The 23,904-nt window shown below is 34.9% G+C and overlaps 2 protein-coding genes across 2 annotated transcripts in view; one reads left to right on the top strand and one right to left on the bottom strand.

Annotated features, from left to right (window-relative positions):
* Positions 1 to 8,583, bottom strand: part of LOC112058557 (60S ribosomal protein L10a) — a 363,530-nt gene extending 354,947 nt beyond the window's left edge. Inside the window, exon 1 of the mRNA XM_052881201.1 lies at positions 8,573 to 8,583. Within this exon, the coding sequence (XP_052737161.1) occupies positions 8,573 to 8,574 (2 nt within the window). The 5' untranslated portion in view covers positions 8,575 to 8,583. The remainder of the gene's footprint in view (positions 1 to 8,572) is intronic.
* Positions 8,584 to 15,619: 7,036 nt separating this feature from the next.
* LOC112057976 (gustatory receptor for sugar taste 64e-like) lies at positions 15,620 to 20,144 on the top strand. The gene is made up of 4 exons (XM_052891561.1): positions 15,620 to 15,702; positions 16,825 to 16,999; positions 18,357 to 18,450; positions 20,032 to 20,144. The coding sequence occupies exons 1-4, from the start codon at positions 15,620 to 15,622 to the stop codon at positions 20,142 to 20,144; spliced, it is 465 nt and encodes a 154-aa protein (XP_052747521.1).
* The last annotated feature ends 3,760 nt before the right edge of the window (positions 20,145 to 23,904 follow it).

Raw genomic sequence — 23,904 nt, 5'->3', positions numbered from 1 at the left:
AATGTTAATAATATACAAAATTTAATACAAAACACTATTAAAAATTTATAAAAACACCTTATTATTAGCTTCATGATTTACCGGTCTATCTATTGTTATTAGTCAATATTTCGTAATTATTAGTCTACTTGAACAAACTCCTTATTGGAGTGGGGTATGGAGCTTATAGAGCTTGTTAAAGAAAGGGGCGTAGCTACCGCCGTATCAGCCATATCAATGATACGGGGCCCCCTGACTATGGGGCCTATCTGCTAGTCCTCTTACTCGTGCATATGTAGAAAATTAAAAATTTGTTGTAGCATTAACTTTGATTGTTGCTAAAGCGTTAATACTTCAGTAGATTTAAACTCGGTTATCTTGATTAAGGCAGTGCCCCGGGCTGCACTGTAAAGTTTCAATGAGGATGTTACAAGTCTATGACAGAGTACCTCGGGCGAAATACTGACGCTTTTGATAATCTCGTACTTGAAATGACATCTAGAATATTATAGTGAAAATGAAGTCAATCCTATTTGTTGTTTTTTGTCTTTCAAAATGACAATTATTTTTTTTTTGAAAAAGACTATTTGTCATATCTTTTAAATATTACCAATATTCCAATTAAACTCCAACTAGTCGGAAAAGACTGTATTAAGAGTGGTTACGACAATAGTTCAATAGGTAATTTTTGATGACTGAGGCCGACATCTTTACGTCTTTCGTCGTCGTCGAGTCGTTCCACCTATCTACTCTGCTTCTGCCTTCGGGCTCCAACAGGCGATGACGCTGCTGAGGTCCGACTAAGGAGCCTACGGCACTTACACGATCAGAAAAAAAATTACGTGCTGTTCGTAGGGCCTTCATAACTTCATACCCAGGTCTCAAATCCAGGACCTTGTGATCTAAAACCACAAAGGGTAATCATTGGACCAACAAGGCAATTAGCTCAACGGTGAAGAGGCGGACTCGTCACGAGAGGTGGTGGTTCATCTACTCCCGCTGGACTATTGTCGTATTCACTCAGTCTTTTTTGACTAGGAGAGGAATGGGAATATTGATCATATTTAAAAAAAATGAATATTCTTTTATTTTTTTTATTTATTATGATACAAATATTTATTATATTTATTTTTTTTTCAAGACAAAACAAATTAGCTTCTACATATTAGTAGTAGTTACTTAACCTAAAATTAAAATTTAAATCTCTGAGCGTTGGCAACCCTGCATCCGAATCACGCAACTACAACAATTTTTCTCAGCGTAGGGTGCTCGTTAAACACATACATGGTGTGGTGTACATTTATCAAAACTATCGCTAATACCTTCAAATTACTAGTAAACTACATTTCTACCTTTTATACGTTATAGATTATTGAAGACTAATCAATAATTATGTAGTGAAGCACTCCGGATTTAACTTTTCCAGATATATTTGTAAATTGTATGTATTCCGTTTCATAAATATTATAAATATTTAAGTCTAATTAGTTGCATTTGATATTCACGTAGTTTGGTCATAATAAAGAGGGAATATGCAGCAAAATTATATTAAACTAGCGGATGCCCGCGACTTGTCCGCGTAGAATTCAGTTTTTCACAAATCCCGTGGGAAACATGGGTTTTTCCTAATGAAAAGTAGCCTATGTGTTAATCCAGAGTAACATCTATTTCCATTTCAAATTTTAGCCAAATCGCTTCAGTAGTAGCGGCGTTAAAGAGTAACAAACATCCAAACAAACCCACACCCTCCGAAATTGAGGATATCTACTGGGCTATCACGGCTAAGCATTGCTTAGGATAAGGGGTTAAAAACATATAACCTAACTTTTTCTCTTAGTTTCAATGTTTAATTAATTATAAACGTAATATCTTTCTTCTTTATTTTATAGTAAATATCTTCGCTAACTCTTAGTGGTGGTTTATCCATTAAAATTGACCCATGAAAGTTAACAAAACAAAATGTCCACAGCCCGATACCGTATGTCGTCATTAGTGAGTCAGACATCGTCATTGATTGTTGTGGATGAAAATAGTGTTCTACCGAAAATTGAGACATGAGTAATCGTATAAAGAACTTCTTATCCTACTGGTTGCATGGGAAAAGTAAGTAAACAGTAGCATAATATTATTCGTAGCTTCGTTTCAAACGTTCGAACTACACCTATAAGTTTCCTATCTCTCTGTTTCTACAACATTTGTTTCACATTTTACAATAAAACCGGGGAAGAAACTACAGTAACTTGCACCGCTTATGGAGTTAAGAGGTGAAAGTTACTGCAATTGGATACGTATAAAATGTGAGATTGGAGTCGGAGTACCTACGTCCGTTTTTCCTACCATTTGCAGTGTGAATGTTCTCAAGTCAAAGCTCACTTACAATTCTTAGTTGGCCGACTAAATCGCGGCGAATACTAATAAGCGATATAATTATGTTAGCCCGCACATCGATCGTAGATCGTTAGATGGGCCCCAAAGCGTCGCGAAATTGTCAATGGTTTCGCAAATACTTACGAATGAAAACTAACAACTTTCTCATTATTCGTGTTGCGGCTTGTGTTTTTACACTTCCAAAATGATCACGAAGGCATAATTAAGAGATTAAACAAGAAAAAGACAGTAAATTTTTTTTTAAGTCACAGCATGCGCTCGTTGCATACTAAGAATAGATGTGCGTGCACGTATTTGTGTAATGACATAACATTGTGCGTTTACTTACTATGGAGGGGCCCATCTAACGATTTATATCGATGAGCCCGCACATCTTCTCAACTAAATCGTCCAACTAATAAATTGGACACCGATCGCATCAGAATTTTACATTTTACATCAGATTATGTATAATTAAAAAGTTGAACTAAATTGTAAACGTTTGCAATTTAGTTGTTCGATAATAATCGGCCAACTAAGAATTGTAAGTTAGTGGGTGCTCAAAAAAGACCGAGCATCTGCTAAGCAAGCCCGTCTCACTGAAGCATTTATTAATTTAATGTATATGAAAAAGGTCGAACTGAGACATTTAATATCTGGATGACCAAATTTCTTTATTTTTAGTAAAATTAAAATATTGGCAGCAGTGTCTCTAAATGTCTCTATAAACCACAAGATTCGTTTCGGCATTTTATTTTTAAAAGTTCTTTTAGAAGAGCTCTAGCTAACTAAGGCCTCAGGCTCTCCTCACCGAAAGACAAAAAAAATAATTTTCCATCAAAGTTTCATGTTTCTGCCTTTTAGCCTATTCAAAACTATTGGTTGACAAATATGAAATTATGAAATGCAACTATATTGACACAGTAAAATGTTTAATATTTTTTTAATTTTAGAGAACAAAGTTGGCGTGTCGGATTTAAAGTCATCAAAATATCAAGGATCGTTTCAAGAGGCGCTGCGAGTAACTTTGTTAATCGGGCAAATGTTTTCAATTCTACCTGTAAAGGGAGTGTGGAGTAAAAAAGCTTCGCATGTCAAGTGAGTAGATTTTACATCGGTTTTAGTACTCTACGTAGATCCGTCAGCTTTACTAATTGATGTGCATCTTTTTTTTCTGATTGTGTAAGTGCCGTAGGCTCCTTATGGGACCTCAGCGGCGTCACTGGGGGGTTTGGGCGATCGCAAAAGCATCGCCTGATGGGGCCCGCAGGCAAAAGCAGAATAGATGGGCGGAACGACTCTCTAAGGGCGTCTCCTCTGAGACTCGGACCTCGGCTTAGAGGGCCGTTCGGGTAGGGTTTTTTGGCCTGAGTGTATCAGTCCGGGCGCCCCCGAGATCGTGAGTTTAAAAGCCCACGTCTGGGTGACGTCAGAAGATTTGCCTCAATAATTCAACGGTAAAGGATCCTTTTAGCCGACTGCCTAGAAAGGTTATTGTATTATTTGCTAATACAGAAAAAACATGTACTTACTACAGAAGAGAAACCAAAAGCTTTTCACCTCTCACCAAAACACCTTGAAGTTTTCCTTTTTTGACGTGACGGCGTCTTATAATTCGATGGAGCCGGCTGCACACTCAAAAAAGATGACGTCATACATCGTTCCCTCGCTCTAGGGTTGCCAACTTTTTTTACAAAAAATAAAATATATTCTGGTCTCTGAAGTATTAGTTTTTCTTAAAATACTGTTTAATAAACAGTATTTTAAGAAAAACTAATACTTTCTTTTGAAAAATGCAACCATTGCATCAGTATTTTCTTATGACGTTGTCACGTTCAACTATCGTCAGTAAATATTACAGACATTACAGACAACTTTTTTTTATCATTCATCGAGTACATTAATAATTTTTGAAAGTTTTTGTACTCTATGATACAAATAAACATAATTCACCAAATTAGCTAGTTTTTAACTACCAACATGAACTACAAGTATAATGAAAAATTGTCTGTGAAAAAGGTATCTATCGATATTCTGTTAGTTCTTACTACTTTTACAATTTCAGATTCACTTGGTCATCATGGAAGGTTTACTATTTAATTATCTCCTTATTTGGACAAGGTTTTATCACGGTTATGTGTATTTCGATCTTCTGTTAGCTCTTACTACTCTTACTATTTCAGATTCACTTGGTCATCATGGAAGGTTTACTATTTAATTATCTCCTTATTTGGACAAGGTTTTATCACGGTTATGTGTATCTACAGGGTGGCACATGTTAAGACGTCGTTAAATGGCACAAGTGGGTACTCATTCTTATCTTATCTACCTTCATTTTATTGTTTTTTTTTAATATATTTTTATATTAACATTATGATGTGTTAAGGTTTCATTAACATAATGTAGCTATCAAGGTTTATAAATTTAAGTTAAAGCTTATCAATTATTGTTTTTTGAAACGGTTTTTTTTTCATATTTACATTTTTTTTTTTAATTTTAACAGTACTTATAAAATACTAATGGAATCTCGCGACATTATTTGCGTGAAATTTTCACACATCCCGCGAGAACCATAGATTTTTTCGGTATAAAAAGTATCCTATGTAAGAACATACTTATACTATATTGGTGAAGACACCAATATTTAATTAATCTTTATAATATAATTATCCAAATCGGTACAGTGGTTTAGCCGTGAAAAAGCAATAGACATACTTATTTTCGTATATATAATACAAAATTATTATAAATAAAAAATATCTGACTTTTGATCCAAAAGTTAAGCAATTATCAGTGATTGAATTTGTTTTAACTCTGTCTACTAAATATTTTTTATAAGTTCATCTTCTAAAGGTATTTTTGATACGTGGACTACCAATTTAGTCCATCAAGTAAGTAGAATAGTAAAAAAATATAAAAGAGGCGTCAAAAATGTGGTTTAAAACCATCAATCTCCTTTTAAAAAGTGGATGCACAATCAGCGACCAAAAAACTTCCCCACTCAATGAGTTCCAAACGCAACTTATTGGCACTCAATTCAAGTAGTCGCACTTGTAAATTCAACCATAAACTTAATCCTTAAGGTTGAATTTGCTCTGAATTAGGAATTTTATTGAATATTGGACTATTATTTAAGGGAAGTTAGGTATAATTTTCTTTACCAATAATTCTAAAACTGTCAAAGCAAAATTGGCCAGTTTTTAATTAAGTGAAATTTTCTACATGATTGTGCGTCTTTTTATTATATGTGGTCAATGTTTAAAACTAAGAAAGACTTCGATATATCGACAATAGTTACAATAGAAGTTCGATTGTAGCGGTCTAATCTTGTTAACCAAATAGTTTCCTATGCAGTTTAAACTGTAGAAGTGCGCTCGAACTTCGAATACAAGTTAACACAATATAGTGAATTTCAACTTGGCCATTGCCTTACATAACCTAAAGTGTTCAGATCTAAGCACAAATGGGACTTTCATTAATTGTTAGAACTCTATTCCACAAAAGGAGGACTATAGAGGCGAACTACAACGAAGATGTTACATATGTTACCTATGTGGTGATTATATGGAAGCTATACTCAACGTAAAGTTGTATATTAAAGCAATTGTAACCACAAACTATCCTACTTCCTACTAATATTATAAACGCGAAAGTTTGTTTGGATATTTGTTACTCGTCAACGCCGCTATTACCGAAGCGATTTAGCTGAAAATTGGAATGGAAATAGTTTTTTACTCTGGACTAACGTATAGGCTACTTTTTATCCCGAAAAAATCCATGGATTCCCGAGATTTCCGAAAACCTGTTAATTTATGATGGTATGAATCTTTGTTACTCTTTCACGCCTCGGCTACTGAACCGAATTACCTGAAATTTGAAGTAAAGATAGATTATAGTCTGAATTAACACATAGGCTACTTTTTATCCCAAAAAAATCCACGGCTCCCGAGGGGTTCGGGTAGGGATAGGGAAAACTTCCACGCGGAGGAAGTTGCGGGCGTCCGCTAGTGTATTCGTATCGTATTCAAATTGTCGTGTTACTGAAGATGTGTCTTGGATCTTTCTCGCAATTTGTAGTTTTTCGCAATAATATACAGACCAACCACAATCTGGTATATCTATTGGATAGCTAATTAGCGAAAAGGACGTCAAATTGTTCAGTTACGAGTAACTAGTTTTGAAGATTTTTATTGTTTATTTATTTTATCTTTATTTTGGTGTATATAAAAAATCATTCATTGATTCATTTGCAATTACACTTTAATATTATACTCGTAATTATTAGACTTAGAGGTAATTTCTCCAAGCTCCGTTTGTTACTTAACATAAGTTTAGTCGATCATAAGTCAATAGTCGTTAATAGTCTGAGCTCCAAATTAGAAGCGACCTTCACCCATCTGTTTACTGGATGATAAGTATTTTATATCCAATTAAATATGTTAATAAATATATGTCAATAGTTTGCCAAAAAACATTCAGTCCAGGATATGAGATGATTTTCGGAATTCAAGACTGATTTTCCGCAGACAACCTTATACCGCCGTGTACGCTTCTTACTTTTACTCGCTTGATTATTGTGGATCCATATTTTTGTGATATTTTATGCAAGACCTAGTGTCTAGTATAAAATATCACAAAAAATCTACACCGTATAGATCTTTGTAATAAAATTTTATTCAACTTGACAGCCCCAATAATTTTCTACGGAACCACGTGCATTACAATGGTGATGTTTCTTCGCGTAGCCACCTTGTGGCCAGACCTCGTGAACCACTTCGCCAGGGTCGAGGAGTTGGACCCCAGCAGTGACCACACCCTCACTTACAAGTGTAATGCCACTTGCGCCGTTGTATTGACCTTGGCTTTCGGTAAGTGCAGCTTTCATCTAAGCTTTGGCTGATGGGAGGCTTCGGGCGTTCTTTTTTTTTTGGTTTTTTTTTATTCTTTACAAGTTAGCCCTTGACTACAATCTCACCTGATGGTAAGTGATGCAGTCTAAGATGGAAGCGGGCTAACTAGTTAGGAGGAAAGGTGAAAATCCACACCCCTTTCAGTTTCTACACGGCATCGTACCGGAACGCTAAATCGCTTGGTGGTACGTCTTTGCCGGTAGGGTGGTAACTAGCCACGGCCGAAGCCTCCCACAAGCCAGACCTGGACCAATTACCCAGGACTTCCTTCGTGTATGTGCACCGCGCGCCACGGATGCCGTCAAAAATAAGGACAATGAAATTATTAATAGACATTCCATTATTACAAGCTACTTCATTACAGATTACTTGATTATTATTTAACAAAAGCTACTGCTAAATTTTATGTTGATTATTTTAGCAGAATTGGCCTTTAAACCAAGGATTTAAACATAGATTACGAACTCGTTAAAATTATATTACCAACTTGACCTTTCAAAAGTGCTTCTAAGTTGGAACTTAAGCGTATCTATACTACGATTATAAAGCTGAAGAGTTTGTTTGTTTGTTTGATTGAACGCGCTAATCTCAGGAACTACTGGTCCGATTTGAAAATTTCTTTCAGTGTTAGATAGCCCATTTATCGAGGAAGGCTATATATATATATATTATCCCCATATTCTTACAGGAACCACGCGAGTAAAACCGCGTGGCGTCAGCTAGTTAAATTCTATTTTTAAAGAACTTTAGCCATATCTTCTCGCCTCCAACTAATCTGAAGTCTCTATTAGGAGTGTGTACAACAATAGTCAAGCCATGAATTCTTAGTACAGCCTTTGATATGTACTAAGTAAAAAATCAATGCCCAAAATTTTAACAACTCCAACATCAAAATTGCGAAACCTAAGGTAACTTCATAAAACAGTTTTAAAGCTTACTCTGGAGCTTGAGTCTCCCAATATCTCATCTAAAATTTTATGGCAGCACTTCACGAGTTATAAACCGTGCGTGGCCGACTTTTATCCAATATCAAAAATATTTATATTGGATAAAATACAGGATAGATTAAAATTGTACAACAGCCTAGGGATTTTCAAACGTCAAAAAAGTATTGACATGATACAGAATGATAGTGAAAAAAACAAATATCATAAGAAGAAAAAGAAGTACTTTATTGCACTCAAGAAAAGAACCATAAACAAAATTGATCAAGAAATGACGAAGTTATGAGGTAACCAACATGAAAAACATTATACGCGTCGTATTTCGGTTAAAAATAGAAATAAACAAAAATGTTGTCAAAATAAATGAATGAAATTTTGATTTGGTTTTGATTGCTGCAATCTTTTACAGGCAACTTTGATGACATGACCTGCTGAAAGAAAGCGGGATAAAAGGGCTCTGAAAGTATTCCATTTTTTTATTTTATAAAAAATCAAGGACCAATCTTAATAAATGAAAAATAATATAACCATGAAGATTTTTGCGGGAAAGATACTTAAAGAATGATGTCTAAAATCAAGTGGTAACCTTCTCGAAAATAGTTGCTATCGGAAGCACCAAAGTGTGGAACAAAGCTTAAAAGGAAAACGCGCAATCACTATCGTTCATAGTTTGATCCGACTTGCCATGAATATTACATACACAAAGTTAAATTATTATGTTCATTGGTCATGAATAAATGCTTTATTTCTAGGTTTATTTAGATTATGATAATGATATATTTTTGATTGTTCAAATCTGGCCGTCTCGCAAAATCCGTTCTTAGCGGACGTCTATTAAGAACTACCGTCCTGCCAAATTTCAACTTGTTTTTTTTATTTGCAGTGGAACATCTCCTGTCACTATTATCAGCAATCGCTGAAGCCATGGTGTGTTACAACAGTGAACCGTCACACAAGGCGTTTGTGAAGCACTTCTACCCATGGGTGTTCAATTACATACCATATTCCGTGTGGTTGGGGGTTTTTACACAGGTAATTCGAAATTAAATAATTTAGGATAAGAACTAAAGTAAAAACAATCTGTTATTGCCGCGTTGCAACGACTTGCGGTATGGACGGCTTCAGTGTGCTCGTGGCGTTCGAACCGTCCACATCTGTTGTTGTGTAATTCTTTATGGGTTACTTGGGATAGGCGGGGAGAGTGACTTGAGTGGAAAAAAGGGGAGTGTTTGTTAACAGTCAAAGACGTCTTTAACCCAACAGACAATGTTCACAAGTGCGTGACTGCACTCAAGGTCATTCTCTGCCATTCTAGGGTCTTATTTTGGTTACAGTTTGATTTGTAAATTAAGTTGTCCTGACAAATGTTGTAAGTAAATTAAAATCTTTGTTCGAAATTAGCTTTCTTATTTATGTAATCACTTATGAGTCTGCTAAAAAATCATAAAATGTTTATTCTTCTAATATTTGCTTACTTATACTAATGATCCCTTTGGCGCTTTAGTAATGCTGTGATTTTAGACATAAATGTCTTGGATTCTATTCCAGATTCTATTCTCGAGTCAGTGTAGGACTTAATATTTTCTAAATTGGCTCAGATCTACGCTGATGATAAGCTTTGGCCGTAGCTAGTTACCCCTACCGGCAAAGACTTAGAACCGCCAAGCGATTTAGCGTTCTAGTATAATATTATGTAGAAACCCTCAGAGTTAAGGACATAATAAACTTGTACCACTTCCAAGTAAGCACGCTTCCTTTTTTTGATTATTTACAAGTCAGCCCTTAACCACAATCTCACCTGCCCCTGTAGCTATGTGGCACGCCGATTCTCTTTCTATGATCGCAAACGCTACGATGACAATTGATATTGACAGGTCACGTGATCAAGATCTGTCATTCCCATACATTTGTCTAGTTTTCGAAGCGTTTGCGATCGTAGAAAGAGAATCGACGTGTCACTTGGCTACAGAGGCTGATGAGACGCAATAATGCATCGTCACTTAACATAAGGTGAGATCATCGGCAAGGTCGAGGTCAAAAAATCCTTCTAGATTTAGAAAGAAAGAAAGAAAAGTTTATTCAGAATACACATCATACAAAGAAAAGAGAGAAAAAACCACCGGGTCACCACTCAGCATATTGCAATGTCCGTAAGGATACCGCTGATCTTCCGTGGAGCCATTAAGGTGACGTTTGGACGGTATCAAGACGTGCGGAGCGCCTCTAAAAAACATCGACAAATATTAAAAAAGAGACAGATACGTAAATTAAATACAAAAATATTACTAGTAGAAACAAGTAGTAAAATAATTATAAATAATAATACAATAAATAAATGATAACATAATAATTTGGTAAATAAATATTATAATAAATTAAACAAAACAAAGGGCTCATTACTTACATGTTTTGAATTAAAAGATAATGTTTTCTAATTTTGGTTTTAAAAGTGGTCTTGGATATTTCTAAATTACGAAGAGGAGGAGGCAAATCATTCCAGCACTTTGTTGCCGCGAATTTAAAGCTTCCTCGAAAGACAGCTCTGAAATGTTGCGGCACTTTAAGGGTCCAGACTCGATTTGATCTTGTCAAGGATGTTTTGTTCCACTCTAGCTTATCAAATAAGTAAGCAGGCTGCTGAGACTTCAATACTCCAAATAGAAGTGTGGCAAGGTGAAGATTCCGTCTCGCTATTATTTATCTCATAAATATATTTTATCTCATAAATATATTGTATTCTTTTTGTTGATTCATAGCAATACTTATACAAATATTTTGTATTGTATAAGTATTGCTATGAATTAACAACTTAAACATTAATGTATGTAGGCACCCAAGTTAATTCGCAGAGTATAATGGACGCCTAGCCATATATTACTCCCGTACTATCCGAACCAATAACCACAGATCAGCCTTGAAGTTGGGAATACAAATACCCATTTTATGATCTCGTAAACCGAATTCTGTCGTGACTTAAATATTGCTGAAGTAATGACGTCACATGCCAGAATGGACGTTTTAGTGCCACTGGCAATATTAAACTGTTACTTTCCGTTTTATTATTCGGTAAATCGATTTTTTTTATCCGTGTCGTATCTTTATAAGTATTTCTGTGTGATTGAATCTCAAAAACCGACATAGCTCAACGAGTTACGAAACTGGGCCTGTAGCTATGTGGCACGTCGATTCTCTTTCTACAAACGATAACGCTCATAGCTGAACGAGTAGCTATGTGGCACGTCGATTATATCATTCTACAAACGTTAACGCTTCGAAAATTAAAAAATGTATATGAATAACATTCACTATCGACAGCTCACGTTATCAAGTTGTTGATCGGACCGCATCGCATCACCGTGAATTTTGTTAGTTTCGAAGCGTTTGTAGACAGAGAGTCGACGTACTACATGGCTAAGGCCCTTCAACTGGCTAGCACAGGTTGTAAAGTAAATCTATGTGAACCTATCTACATAATGATTTTGTTTTAACTACATATATATGAAAGTCTGCCAATCTGCATTGGGCTAGCGTGGTGGTAGCGTAGCGTACATTAGCCTAACCTCTCTCATTCTGAGAGAAGACTCGTGGTCAACAGTAAGCTATAATAGCTAACAATATGGGTTATTAATGATGATGATGATGATGATGATGATGATGATGATAATGATGATGATGATGATGATGATCGTGATGATGAAATATCAATTATATACTTACCACTAATATCAGTTTGTTGCAATGTAAAATTGGTAAGCCCCAGACAATCATTTTTAAACAAGCTCCCCAAAGTGGACAAAAGTTACGCAAAAGTCTTCTCGAAAATATCAAGCTTTGATGTGGGTATGCAAACTCCTATGAGAAATTCATTGAACTATAAATATTATTATATTTATTGACAATCTAAACTTTTCCTATAACCATATACACGTGAAAGTGGGTCGAAGGACAAAGAGTAGCTTTAAGTGAATAAGATCATAGTATAAAGGATTGAGCAGCGGATCCCAATATATCTTCTTATAGATTAAGTTACTGAACGAAATTTATTACTGTATGGAGCAGTTTTATCAGTTTAAATGTCATTTGTTCCGGTTCAGCCGGATTTATTTCGCCCCTGAAGACGGTTGTGTCTGATTTTTCGACAATATAAAGCTCTAGATAATACTTGCGCGACGAGAAAGTTTTACAACCATTGGACAGTTCATAAGGTCTTTTGACCGTATTTCATATTTTATTTCCTTTTGAACTTTGTTAAGGTTATTTAGACAATCTGTATCGACGCTTAGCGATTATTTACAGATTGACTAAAGTATTTAGTCATCTGTAACAACGTACGTAAAGTAAGTATCTATAAGAAAATGTATCTGTTGTTGGCAATATTTATCATAGTAGGTATAAATATTGCTAACAACATTTAAATTTTTATACCATCAACCTGAAAATTTCTATTATTTTTTGCCCATTCAATTCAATTTCAATTACGTAAAACGTACGTACTTAATTTTATTACGTATTACGTAAGTTTGTACGTAATAAGAGTAAAAGAGGGGGTAAGTTAAACAGTGTATAAAGTTTTCTTTTAACTTATTATTTATTTACTTATGCATACATTTAATGATTTTATCAGGAGCAAAAGAATTTTCGATGTAAATATAAGTAACGATAACGATTTATAATATATATTAAATATAACCATAATTTGTATGAAAGTGAATAACCTAATTTACTTAGTGTATTAAGTGTATAAATACATGTATGTGTCTTACAATAATATTTATTTCTAGCTTAACTTAATTATTAAACAAATAACGCTAACATTTAGGATGAAGAAATTAGGGCACGCGGTCATGGAAAAATATAATTAAGGAATTTGGTCTTATAGTTTCTCTTTTAATTCATATTACTACTCAATACGAAGTAAGTCGCGTCAACAGACTTAAGGCAAAGAAAATCTTTTTTTTTTTTATTTATTCTTTACAAGTTAGTCCTTGACTACAATCTCACCTGATGGTAAGTGATGATGCAGTCCAAGATGGAAGCGGGCTAACTTGTTAGGAGGAGGATGAAAATCCACACCCCTTTCGGTTTCTACACGGCATCGTACCGGAACGCTAAATCGCTTGGCGATACGTCTTTGCCGGTAGGGTGGTAACTAGTCACGGCCGAAGCCTCCCACCAGCCAGACCTGGACAAATTAAGAAAATCACAATCTGCCCAGCCGGGGATCGAACCCAGGACCTCCGTTTTGTAAATCCACCGCGCATACCACTGCGCCACGGAGTCTGTCAATTATTTTCTTCACTACAACCTACTCATTCATGTGACACAGGTTGCGTGATGACTGGTAAAATATGTGCGGTTGGCTTTATTTTAACCTCAAAAACACTATACTTTTTATAATAACTAGCTGACAACCCGCGGATTAACCCACATAGTTCCCGTTCTAGTGAGAATACAGGGAGAAAACATAACTTAAAACATTCACAAATAACGCGGCTTTGTAGTGGTAAAATATTTTCAAATTCGGTTCCGTAGATCCAGAGATTACCCCTACTATAGACCCCCTATATAGATTTGATGTTTCGAAGTCTATATAAGAGGAGCTAGACCTAGAGTCTAGCTAACTGGGCATCCATCGGTTTATGATGAAGAAACCGTTAATTAATCTCACATTTTTTCTTGTTTCAGTTTCTTCACTTCCAATCAACATTTATATGGAACTTCTCCGATCTATTCGTAATTTGTATGAGCTATTACCTAACTTTTCGACTGAATCACGTTAATAAGAAATTGCTGACTGCGCAAGGAAAGGTAATTATAGATTATTTATAGTCTTTTCAATTCGATGATTAACAAAGAACAATGCTGACAATGGTAAATGCACTTTAAACTTTAATATTTAAGAAAAGTAATCAGAAAGAACGATTTGGTGAAATTGATTTTGGTATAATAATTAGAACAACTTTTCTAGATGTCAGCCTCTCTCTGAAGTTATCCCACAACCACATAAACTTGTATGTGGTAAAGAACTTTAATCAATAAGTACATTTTAAATAAAGTTGAAGTGAATGTCTGTGAATTTAAAATAATGTTTTCTCATATGCTAAGCTCTGAAACGTCTGAACAGTTTTTAATGGGACTTTTACAGTATGTTGGATATAGGAGTGTTAGATGTTCCTCGATTACAGGTGGTAAGTATTATCATTTATTATTTAGGTTATTGTAGAGGGGAGGTATCAGTGTTGGTATAAATAAAAAGGTATTTGATGGCCTGAGCTCAGTTGTTTATTAGGCAGCGTAGACGCCGTCACGCTGCCAGTTGTGTTAGTGATTTTGTGCAAAAATGTTTTGTGTTGTAATTATTGTTTATCATAAATTACTTAGCGTGGGCATGGAACATATATCGTGTAGGGAAGGTGAGTGTTGGCTAGTAAAAAGGGATCTTTTAAACCTACTCTCAAGGTCACAAGTCATGGGACCTGCTAAGGGTGTTTCCTCTACCACAAAATAATGGTACAATTAGTGTCGCCGCTACCCGTCACGTCAGACTGTTATTGAGCAACATTTATACTCGTATCTAATGTTTTTTTTTGTGTTTTTGTTTAATGTTTGTAGAGGATTAAACCTTACTTATATTTTAATTTACTTTTTAAATGTTCCAGTATTTACCGGAATCCTTCTGGCGCGCTAGTCGCGAAGACTACGGCAGAGCGGTGCAAATGGTGAGAAGAGCGGATGACGTCATTAGCGGAATCGTTTTCATATCTTTCGCCAACAACTTGTTTTTCATCTGCCTTCAGCTGTTCAACACTTTGGAGTAAATAACTTTTATTTACTACTAGCCAGTAGCTATCCGCACCGGCTTCGCACAGCCGTTATACAGATTCTAATATAGGGGCAGTGTGGAGATATTTATAATAATAAGATAAAAAAGAAGGAATAAATAAATGAGAGATTAAAAAAGAAGATAATATTATGTATAGTCTTTACTGCAGAATATTTTAATGCTTGCCAACCGCTGCTAACCGGGAAGAATTGTACGACCCGTCAGCCGTTGTGCCTCTGATTTTTAAATATCTTAAGATATTTTCTGAACTCATTATACATTATGCATACAGGAACATAATGTCTTTTCATACTATTTTTATACCACTAGAATACTACCAGTATTTTTACCATATTGCATTAAGAAAATATAGATAAATAACTTTAATAATTATCATTATAGACTACATAGTATAAAATGAAATCGTTTTCGCTGTATGTTCATTTAATGAAATTTTCAGCAATTGGTAGAGTGATTCAATGTATAAAAAGTATAATATGTGTAAATAATATAATTTGTCACGTTTTCCATTTCCGTCATTTCCTTTTTATAAGTGAATCCTCTTTTGTTTTGTAAAAAAATACATTGTTGCAGAGATGGGATCAAAGGTGTCGGTGATTGTACAAACAGAGCCAAAGGGTAAGTTTGTCGGTGAGGGCAATGATATTATTATCATAAGGTGAGGGTGAGTTTAGGAAATCTATACTAATATTATAAAGCTGAACAGTTTGTTTGTTTGACTGAACACGCTAATCTCAGGAACTACTAGTCCGATTTGAAATTTTTTTTCAGTGTTAGATAGCCCATTTATTGAGGAATGCTTTAGGCTATACAGGGTGATTCGGTTTTTAGTGCGGATATTTTTTTTCGTGGTTCTGTAACATTAATAGAATATAAATCTACAAACAGTTCGATACATTTTATGTAATTTTTTTTTTAATTTATGTCTCTAAAATAACAAAATAATGTACATATTATTACTAAACAATATATATTCAGCTTAAAAGTGATCTGGTGACGTTCTTTAGGTATCAAACGTAAATAAAATAAACGCACAATAGGGTGACCCTAAAATTCTGTTCAAAAGTAAATAACTTTAGCTAACGATAATTTTGTTATTTTTGAGTTAAAAAAAAAAAGAAAAAATACGTGATCATTAAATTTTGTTTATGTACAAAATATAAAAATATCCGCACTAAAAAAAATTTCTTCCTGTATATTATACCCATATTCCTACGGGAACGGTAACCACGCGGGTGAAACCGCGCGGCGTCAGTTAGTCATCTGATAAAGTTAAATTAAATTTATTTTTCAGTCCAACGTCAATAAAAGTTCGTAGATAATAAAAAAAAAATCAGTTAGTTAGGGATATACCTATACGCAAACATACATAGACTGCACAAACCATTATTTACCATTCCTTTTAGCTTTGCCGTAGACGGGTAAAAAAGGAAATGATTATGATACTTAAAGAATTCAGCTAAGCTATACTTGACGATTAATTAGTAAAAAGTGCACCTACTTAGTAAATTCATGATCACATTATTAGAAAATACCTGAGCTGTGTTGCTCCTGTTTTTTCGAGAATGCTGTTCGCAACATATTAATTATTTTGTCAAAATTAACATCTTACGAACCTTGCGAGACAGTTATACTTCAAATTAGGGGTGCCACTAAATTGAGGCTATTTTTAAACCTTTGTGTGTAACTAAATTGTGGGTTTTTTTAATTGCTTTAGTAAATTCTTAAATCTTTGCATGTATACTGGTATTGTGTCATCTGGCAATTTGTAATTTTCCAGTACAAAACACAGTCTACTCAGCGGTTACGAAGCAGCTGCATACTTCCTGTTCTCTCTCACCTACCTCATCACCCGATCTGTTGCCGTCTCGCTCATCGCGTCACAAGTTAACTCGGCCTCAATGGTGCCAGCCCCAGTGTTGTATGACGTTCCATCGCCAGTGTATTGTGTTGAGGTGAGTTTACTATACTACTAGGGCCGTGATAGCCCACTGGATAAGAGCTCTGCTTTCGATTAGGAGAGCATAGTTCGAATCGGTCCCAGGACATGCACTTCCAACTTTTCAGTTATGTGCATTTTAAGAAATTAAATTTATTAAACGTTTTAAAAGTCGACAGAAAGTAGTGGCTCTACCACCGGCTGGGAAATCGAATTCTACCGATTTTTAGAAAATAAGTGATCATCACTAACAACCCATATTCCGCTCACTGTTGAGCACAAGTCTCCTCTCAAGATTTTCCTTCACGTAATATTAAATTTATTACATTTTGTAATTTAATAATCCTGTATGTCTCAGATTGATGAACACAGTGCAGCGCCTTGTAAGAAGTGTTTTTGCATCTCATGTTCCACTTATCATCAAGTGGGCCATCAGCCATCAGTGTATCAGTCAGTGCAGCCTAAGGCTGAGCACGCTAACCTTTCAATGTGTTAGGCAATATCATTAACATTTGATAGCAATAAATACACAGCATTAATAAATTAAGCCTACCAAAACTTGGTGAAAGGCCTGGTGGGTATTAACTCCATAACCAGGAGTTATAGGGGACTGTTGCTTTTGTATCGTTTATGTTTCCCAGTAGCGGATGGTTGCCAATTCTTCTGCGCACAATTTCTAATTTCCTCGGAGATTAATAAATTTTCCGACTGTCTCAGAGGGAAGGTAATGCTTATTGAAAACATGTTTTATCTTAAAAAGATAACTTAACAAAAGGTTGTAGACACATAAAATCGTATTACAGATTCCACAAAACGCGAAAATATGAGGAGATACAATTATGTTAATTATAAAAATTTAAAATCCTCGACGCTGCTCAGCATCATGAGTCAGCTTATAAAACTTTTTATGTCACTAGATTTGAATATATTTATGTTTATGATACATTCGGGTAAATAAGGTCAATGTTAAATAATTTATACATTAAAAGCAAAGATTATCTGGATATATGCAAAATAAATAAGATAATAAAATTTCTAAATCTATTAAATATCTTTTATCGTAATTAGATAGAAATTCATACAGTTTTAGCTTCCTTACATTAAATGTGACATTTTTTGATATGTGAACTATAACCATAAATGCACAAATAACAAAGATATAAGTAATTTTGTTTGAACGCCCATACAAATCTAACGATCATTATGTACCTACGACGTCATTAATTCGTACCATTTTGTATGGGGCGTTTTTCAGGGAGCTCCGAAAGTAATGCTCGCAGATATCCTGTTACTTTTACAAAATTGCTTTACTATTAGCATACTCTTAAGATATATACAATTTAAAAAACTGTCAACATCCCTATTTGTTGTAGGTTCAGAGGTTCCTGGATCAAGTAAACGGGAACAAAGTCGCATTGAGTGGGCTACAGTTTTTCAGCGTTACACGTGGCTTGCTTCTTACTGTGAGTACCATTCAAAATGGAATTTGACAATTTATAGACTACCTGTGGTATCGGCCGGGTTCCGTATGTCAGAAAGACATAAACCTTCATAGAATCAATTTGTTGTCTGTCTGTCTGACCGTCTGAAAGGCATAGCACTGTCTTATACCTATCTCCTGCAATTACAGGAAAATCTTTATTTAACGGGAGTAATACCACGGTGTGTCTGCTTGTTTTCATACCGAAAAAGACACGCGCATTTTTTTTATTGATTACAAGTAAGCCTCTGCTACAATCTCACTTGTAAGTCATGATGCAATCTAAGATGTAAGCGGGCTAACTTGTTAGCGGGATGAAAATCTACACCCATTTCGGTTTTTACACGATATCGTAGCGGAACGCTAAAATTGCTTGGCGGTACTTCTTTGCCCGTAGGGTAGTAACTAGCCACGGCCCAAGCCTCCCACTAGCCAGACCTGGACTTTTTTAGACAAACCTCAATCAGCACAGTCGGGGATAGAACCCAGATCCTCCGTCATGTAAATTCACTGCGCACACTACTGCGCCACGGAGGCCGTCAAAAAATGCTAATTAAAATAATATTAAAAGGTTTGCCTACGTTTCGTAAAAATAATTCTTTAAGATGATCAAAACGCGTGACTGTTAAATTTCAAGAGACCCAATTAAAAATTACCGGCATTTTTCTTGTGCCTAATGAAATGAGAGAAATGCTTAATTTTATAAAGGAGAAAAATTAAGGTTATTAATTAAAAATTTTCAGATCCAGCGGTACATTTACAGATGTTTTATTACGACTGAGCGTAAATGTAATTGTGTTTACTTTAATGAAGAAAATTATTTTTTTCTGTAAAAGAATAACATTGCGTGAAAGACAAATAGTATGAAATAAAATATAATATTATATGGCATATAGTCATATACTTATTACTGCGGACAAGCATCGTTGCTGCATTCTAATTAGACCCTAGAATTGCAGAGAATGACCTTGAGTGAAGTCACGCACTTGTGAACGTTGTGTGTAGGGTTAAAGGTACCTTTAACTGTTAACAAACACTCCCCTTTTCCACTCAAGTCACTCTCCCCGCCTATCCCAAGTACCCATAAAGAATTACACAACAAGAGATGTGGACGGCTCGAACGCCACAAGCACACTGAAGCCGTCCGTACCGCAAGTCGTTGCAACGCGGCGATAACACATACTTTTTTATAGGAAGTAGGTAAATGGCAAAATGCCGAGTTAGAGTCTTCTTTTATTGCGTCATTATTTGAGTGGACAGTAAAGCCGTACTATATTTTATAATTTAATAATGTGATATGTAGCAGTACACCTTAAGGTGATCTGTTTGAGCATTCATACATTAAAAACAAACACTGCATATCCGAAAGTCGTTACAAATCCTTATCGAAGAAGAGAAATTCCAGTTTGTATGACTAAATGTACATCTAGTACTTACCCTAGTTAAAAAAAGGAACCATGGTCCAGTGGCGTGCACGTGCTTAAGTATGCACGCCACTTTGCCATGGTTATCTTCTTATTCTCTTTATTAACTCCTAAAAATGTTTTTTTTTCTTTGGTTCTAGGTAGCCGGAACTATAGTGACGTACGAACTAGTGATGTTCCAGTTCAACGGGCCTCAATCAGTTGATACAACAGTGACAACAATAATGTACAACACTACTACTGTATCTACATTATAATACTTGATGATATATAGATACATTAGTAAAATAGAAATGGATTACTTGCATTTTTTGTATTTACTTGAATAAATTGTAAAAAACGAATTTTTAATTATTGTAGATTAAATAGAGACAATGATTATTATTAAAATATTTATTCGTATTGCAAGGCTCCTAAGTAATTGAAAACAAACATCGCGAGGGTTATAACCCTATAGGGTAGGTAAATAATTTGTGGGCAACACATAACTTTCTGGAAACAAAAGTAATAGAGACAAAAAAAGTTAAATTTAACACAATCAAATTAAAAAATATGAGTAGGTAAATTTACAATACCTGCTTTTCCACCGCGGTGAAGCATAATATTGCCCAAGATATTTTTTTCCTGACGCATCTTGGACACTTGGGCAGTGCATTGTGCTTGCATAGAGCGCATGTAACTATATGTAAATTATACTTTACCTACTACTAAGTGTTGCTCTTAGAAAACAAATTTACAGTCATATTTGTGAAAGCCACTCAGGGAAGCGTTTTAGATATGCATTTCGGTATTATAATTTGAATATCCGAAAGCGCCATTTTGATAAAGTACTCTAATCAAAATTCCAACTCAACGTCCAACAGATGCAGCAGGTGACAGACACCGTTCTGAAACTAATGTATTCTTAGGATAATGTATTCTTGCTCAAATGACTCCTGTTCAGAATTTTAATGTACTTATACTTAAAACAAAATTAAGGTTGTCTTTTGACCAGCGATGTAGAAAGTGCGCCGACCTTTATATTAAGTTATTTGATAAACTAGACAGCAAAACTAAATTTTACTATGATGCTTATTTTGAAAACAGAATACCTAAGCTAAGGATTAAGGATAAGCAGCCGTACATATCACTAATTTTTTCATCTCACGTTGAGGAAAATTGTAGTTGGTACAAGCAAGAAATCTCAATTTTTGCAACATACATACTAGGCCGGTCAATTAATTATTTATAAAAAAAACATTGCAAACGCGTGTAACTACGATTTTTTTATATGTTGTTATCCTTGAGAGTAGTTAATACCCAAGCAACCCTCAAAACCTTGTGCTGCCTCCACGGTGCTCGAAAAACTGCGAAAATTTGGCACATATTTCAATTTGTTAAAAAAAATCTACCTTAATGAAGAGTTTTTCAAGCACGTTTGTTAGTACTTCAATAAAGATACTGAAATTTGCTACAATTTTAACGAAACCTGATCACACTGTCTTTTGGTTGCGAAGATACAGTAAGATGGGAAATTCTCACTTGTGGAGAAATGCTGGTTCCACGCGAGATGGTTTTATTTCTGCATGCCATCAGCGGGTGTGACACCTCTGCCTTTTTCTGGCAAGGCAAGATGAAGTAGTGCAACATCCTCAAAAATAACCCCGACTGAATAGATCTCGCTAACATTTTTCGTGACCCAAACTCCAAAAAAGAAGACGTCGGTGAGAAGATACCTATTATATCTAATGTATAATAATTAATAGGTAGATAGTGTCACTTATAACTTATAACAAACAAAACCCAGCTTGACTTTGACAAAGCTTCTTCTTGTTCTCTATATACGAGTAAAATCACACTGTTCCGAAGAAAGCAATTAACTTTACAATGCAAATAAAAATGTTACAAACGTCGTACATAGTGTTGTTTCCTTTCCATTTAGTTTATGGGCATATAAAACTGTTTGCTCTTCAGGCATCTTGTGGGGTGTACCATTTGTAACACTGGGAATAATAAATGTTTTAGTTTTTACCATTTTATTTATGCTAAGGGACGCTAAACTCACAATGAATAATGTTAACTATTTTTATATGTTAGCTTTCTGTATTCTCCGTTGAAAACAAAAAATACTTGTGAAAGAATTATTTCGATACGTTAATTAATTCCTGAGATATAGAATTTTAAAGTGAGCACGCGGTGATCAGCTCGCGTTTAACGCCGTGACATAATCAAACAACATTTGCTCGCCCGTTATAGGCAATTTTGTACTTCTGCCTTACCTACTGACGAACTAATGGTTAACATTGAAAAATTTTTTTTGTGTAAATGTTGTGCGATGACGTCACGTTCAATATCGCGACCGTTAGCTGGAGTCGATATTTATGCGAACTTTGAATACATGTAAAATCATAACTATTTGGTATTTTTGAATAATACAAAAACTAGTGTGTCTGTATATATAAAAGCTCTAACGTAACTAAGTTTCAAATGATTTTTCGTACCTAGTAACATTATCCATTTCGGTTTCCTTGTACAACAATACCCACAAGTGTTCTTAATTCAAAAAGTCATGTTTAAACTAACTAGGATTGCATAGAGTAATAAACATTGATATCATCAAGATCATCAGTTTTCGCAAATCTCGGGAAACCATGGTTTTTTCGGAATAAAAAGTAGCCTATGTGTTAGTCCAGAGTAAAATCTATTTCCATTGCAAATTTCAGCCAAATCGCGTCAGCAGTAGCGGCGTTAAATAGTAACAAACATCCAAACATGTATACAAACTTTCGCGTTTATTATTTTAGTAGGAAGTAGGATAGGATTTTATGTCCGTATTCCCACGGGAACGAGAACTACACGGGTAAAAGCGTTTGCTAGTAATTAATGGATGATGATGATGGTTTACCTAAATTTTCTCTACAAATGGATCGCCTGGCGTGGCACAAGTTGACAAAGAACTGGTACCCTCGCTTGTATCGACTGAACATCATGCACACCGGCTGGAAGTCGTCGTCCGGCAGATCTTGACACACCTTGCTGCAGGTGTCCTCATCCATTTGTAACTGTATTTCACCGAGCACTGTTAGGAGAACGTCGTTGATTTTTTTTTAAATTTATATTTATTTACATTCTCTTAAGCTAAAGTAATCTAAAACTATATATGTAACTAAATTAAGTACTTAATCAAACAAACAAAGAACAATATAAAAAAAGGTGCCAGGAGAAAGAATACAATAACGAACTTAAGCTAACTTATACTAATAACTTTACAATCCACGTGGAGTGGTTGCAAGAATACTGGCTGCATTTCTAAGTTGGGAAGCTAGGCTGATCCTTTGCGAAATTAAGTCGGTTAAAAAATGAGCCAGCCCTTGTGTTTTGTTGAGGCAACTAAATATGAGATAAAGATAGTAAAAGTATATTAATGGCACAACTTTTATACACTGTACCTTTGTATTGTTTATAAAGTGTTAAAAGTTCTTATTGTTAATTCTCATTATTATTGTAATTACATTTTTTTAATTCTTTTAGAATTTTTTTGTAAGGTTGGTAGGTAGATTTAGTTTTTGTGTTTTTTTAATGGTAAATTAAGAATTGTCTAAAATTAAACGCATGTTGAGTTAACCTGTAAGTGGGGTGTACAATGTAGTATATTATTTTTTAATTAGTCATAAGTTTTTTGTATACAACGTTGGCTTCGTAATAAATAAATAAAAAAGGCGTGACTTCGCACCAAAATGTAACTCAAAGTTGTTCTGATTCAGTTCATTCATAGTCAAACGGAAGGTGATGGAAAAACATCGTGAGAAAACCTGCATAACTGAGAATAATTTTCTTAATTCTCTATGTGAAGTCTACCAATAGCGTAGTGGACTATTGGCCTATAACACTCTCATTCTGAGAGGAGACTTGTGCTCAACAGTAATCTGAATATGAGTTGCTAATAATGAAGGATGACAATACACAAACACTAAATGGTAATTTACCAAACAAACGCTTATTTTTTTGAAAATTAGAATAGCTAAATGGAATTTGAAA

This window comes from Bicyclus anynana, chromosome 4 (assembly GCF_947172395.1).
Source record: "Bicyclus anynana chromosome 4, ilBicAnyn1.1, whole genome shotgun sequence".
NCBI classification, from domain to species: domain Eukaryota; kingdom Metazoa; phylum Arthropoda; class Insecta; order Lepidoptera; family Nymphalidae; genus Bicyclus; species Bicyclus anynana.
The sequence above is the reverse complement of the archived record's forward strand: the minus strand, read 5'-3'. Positions and strand labels throughout refer to the sequence as shown.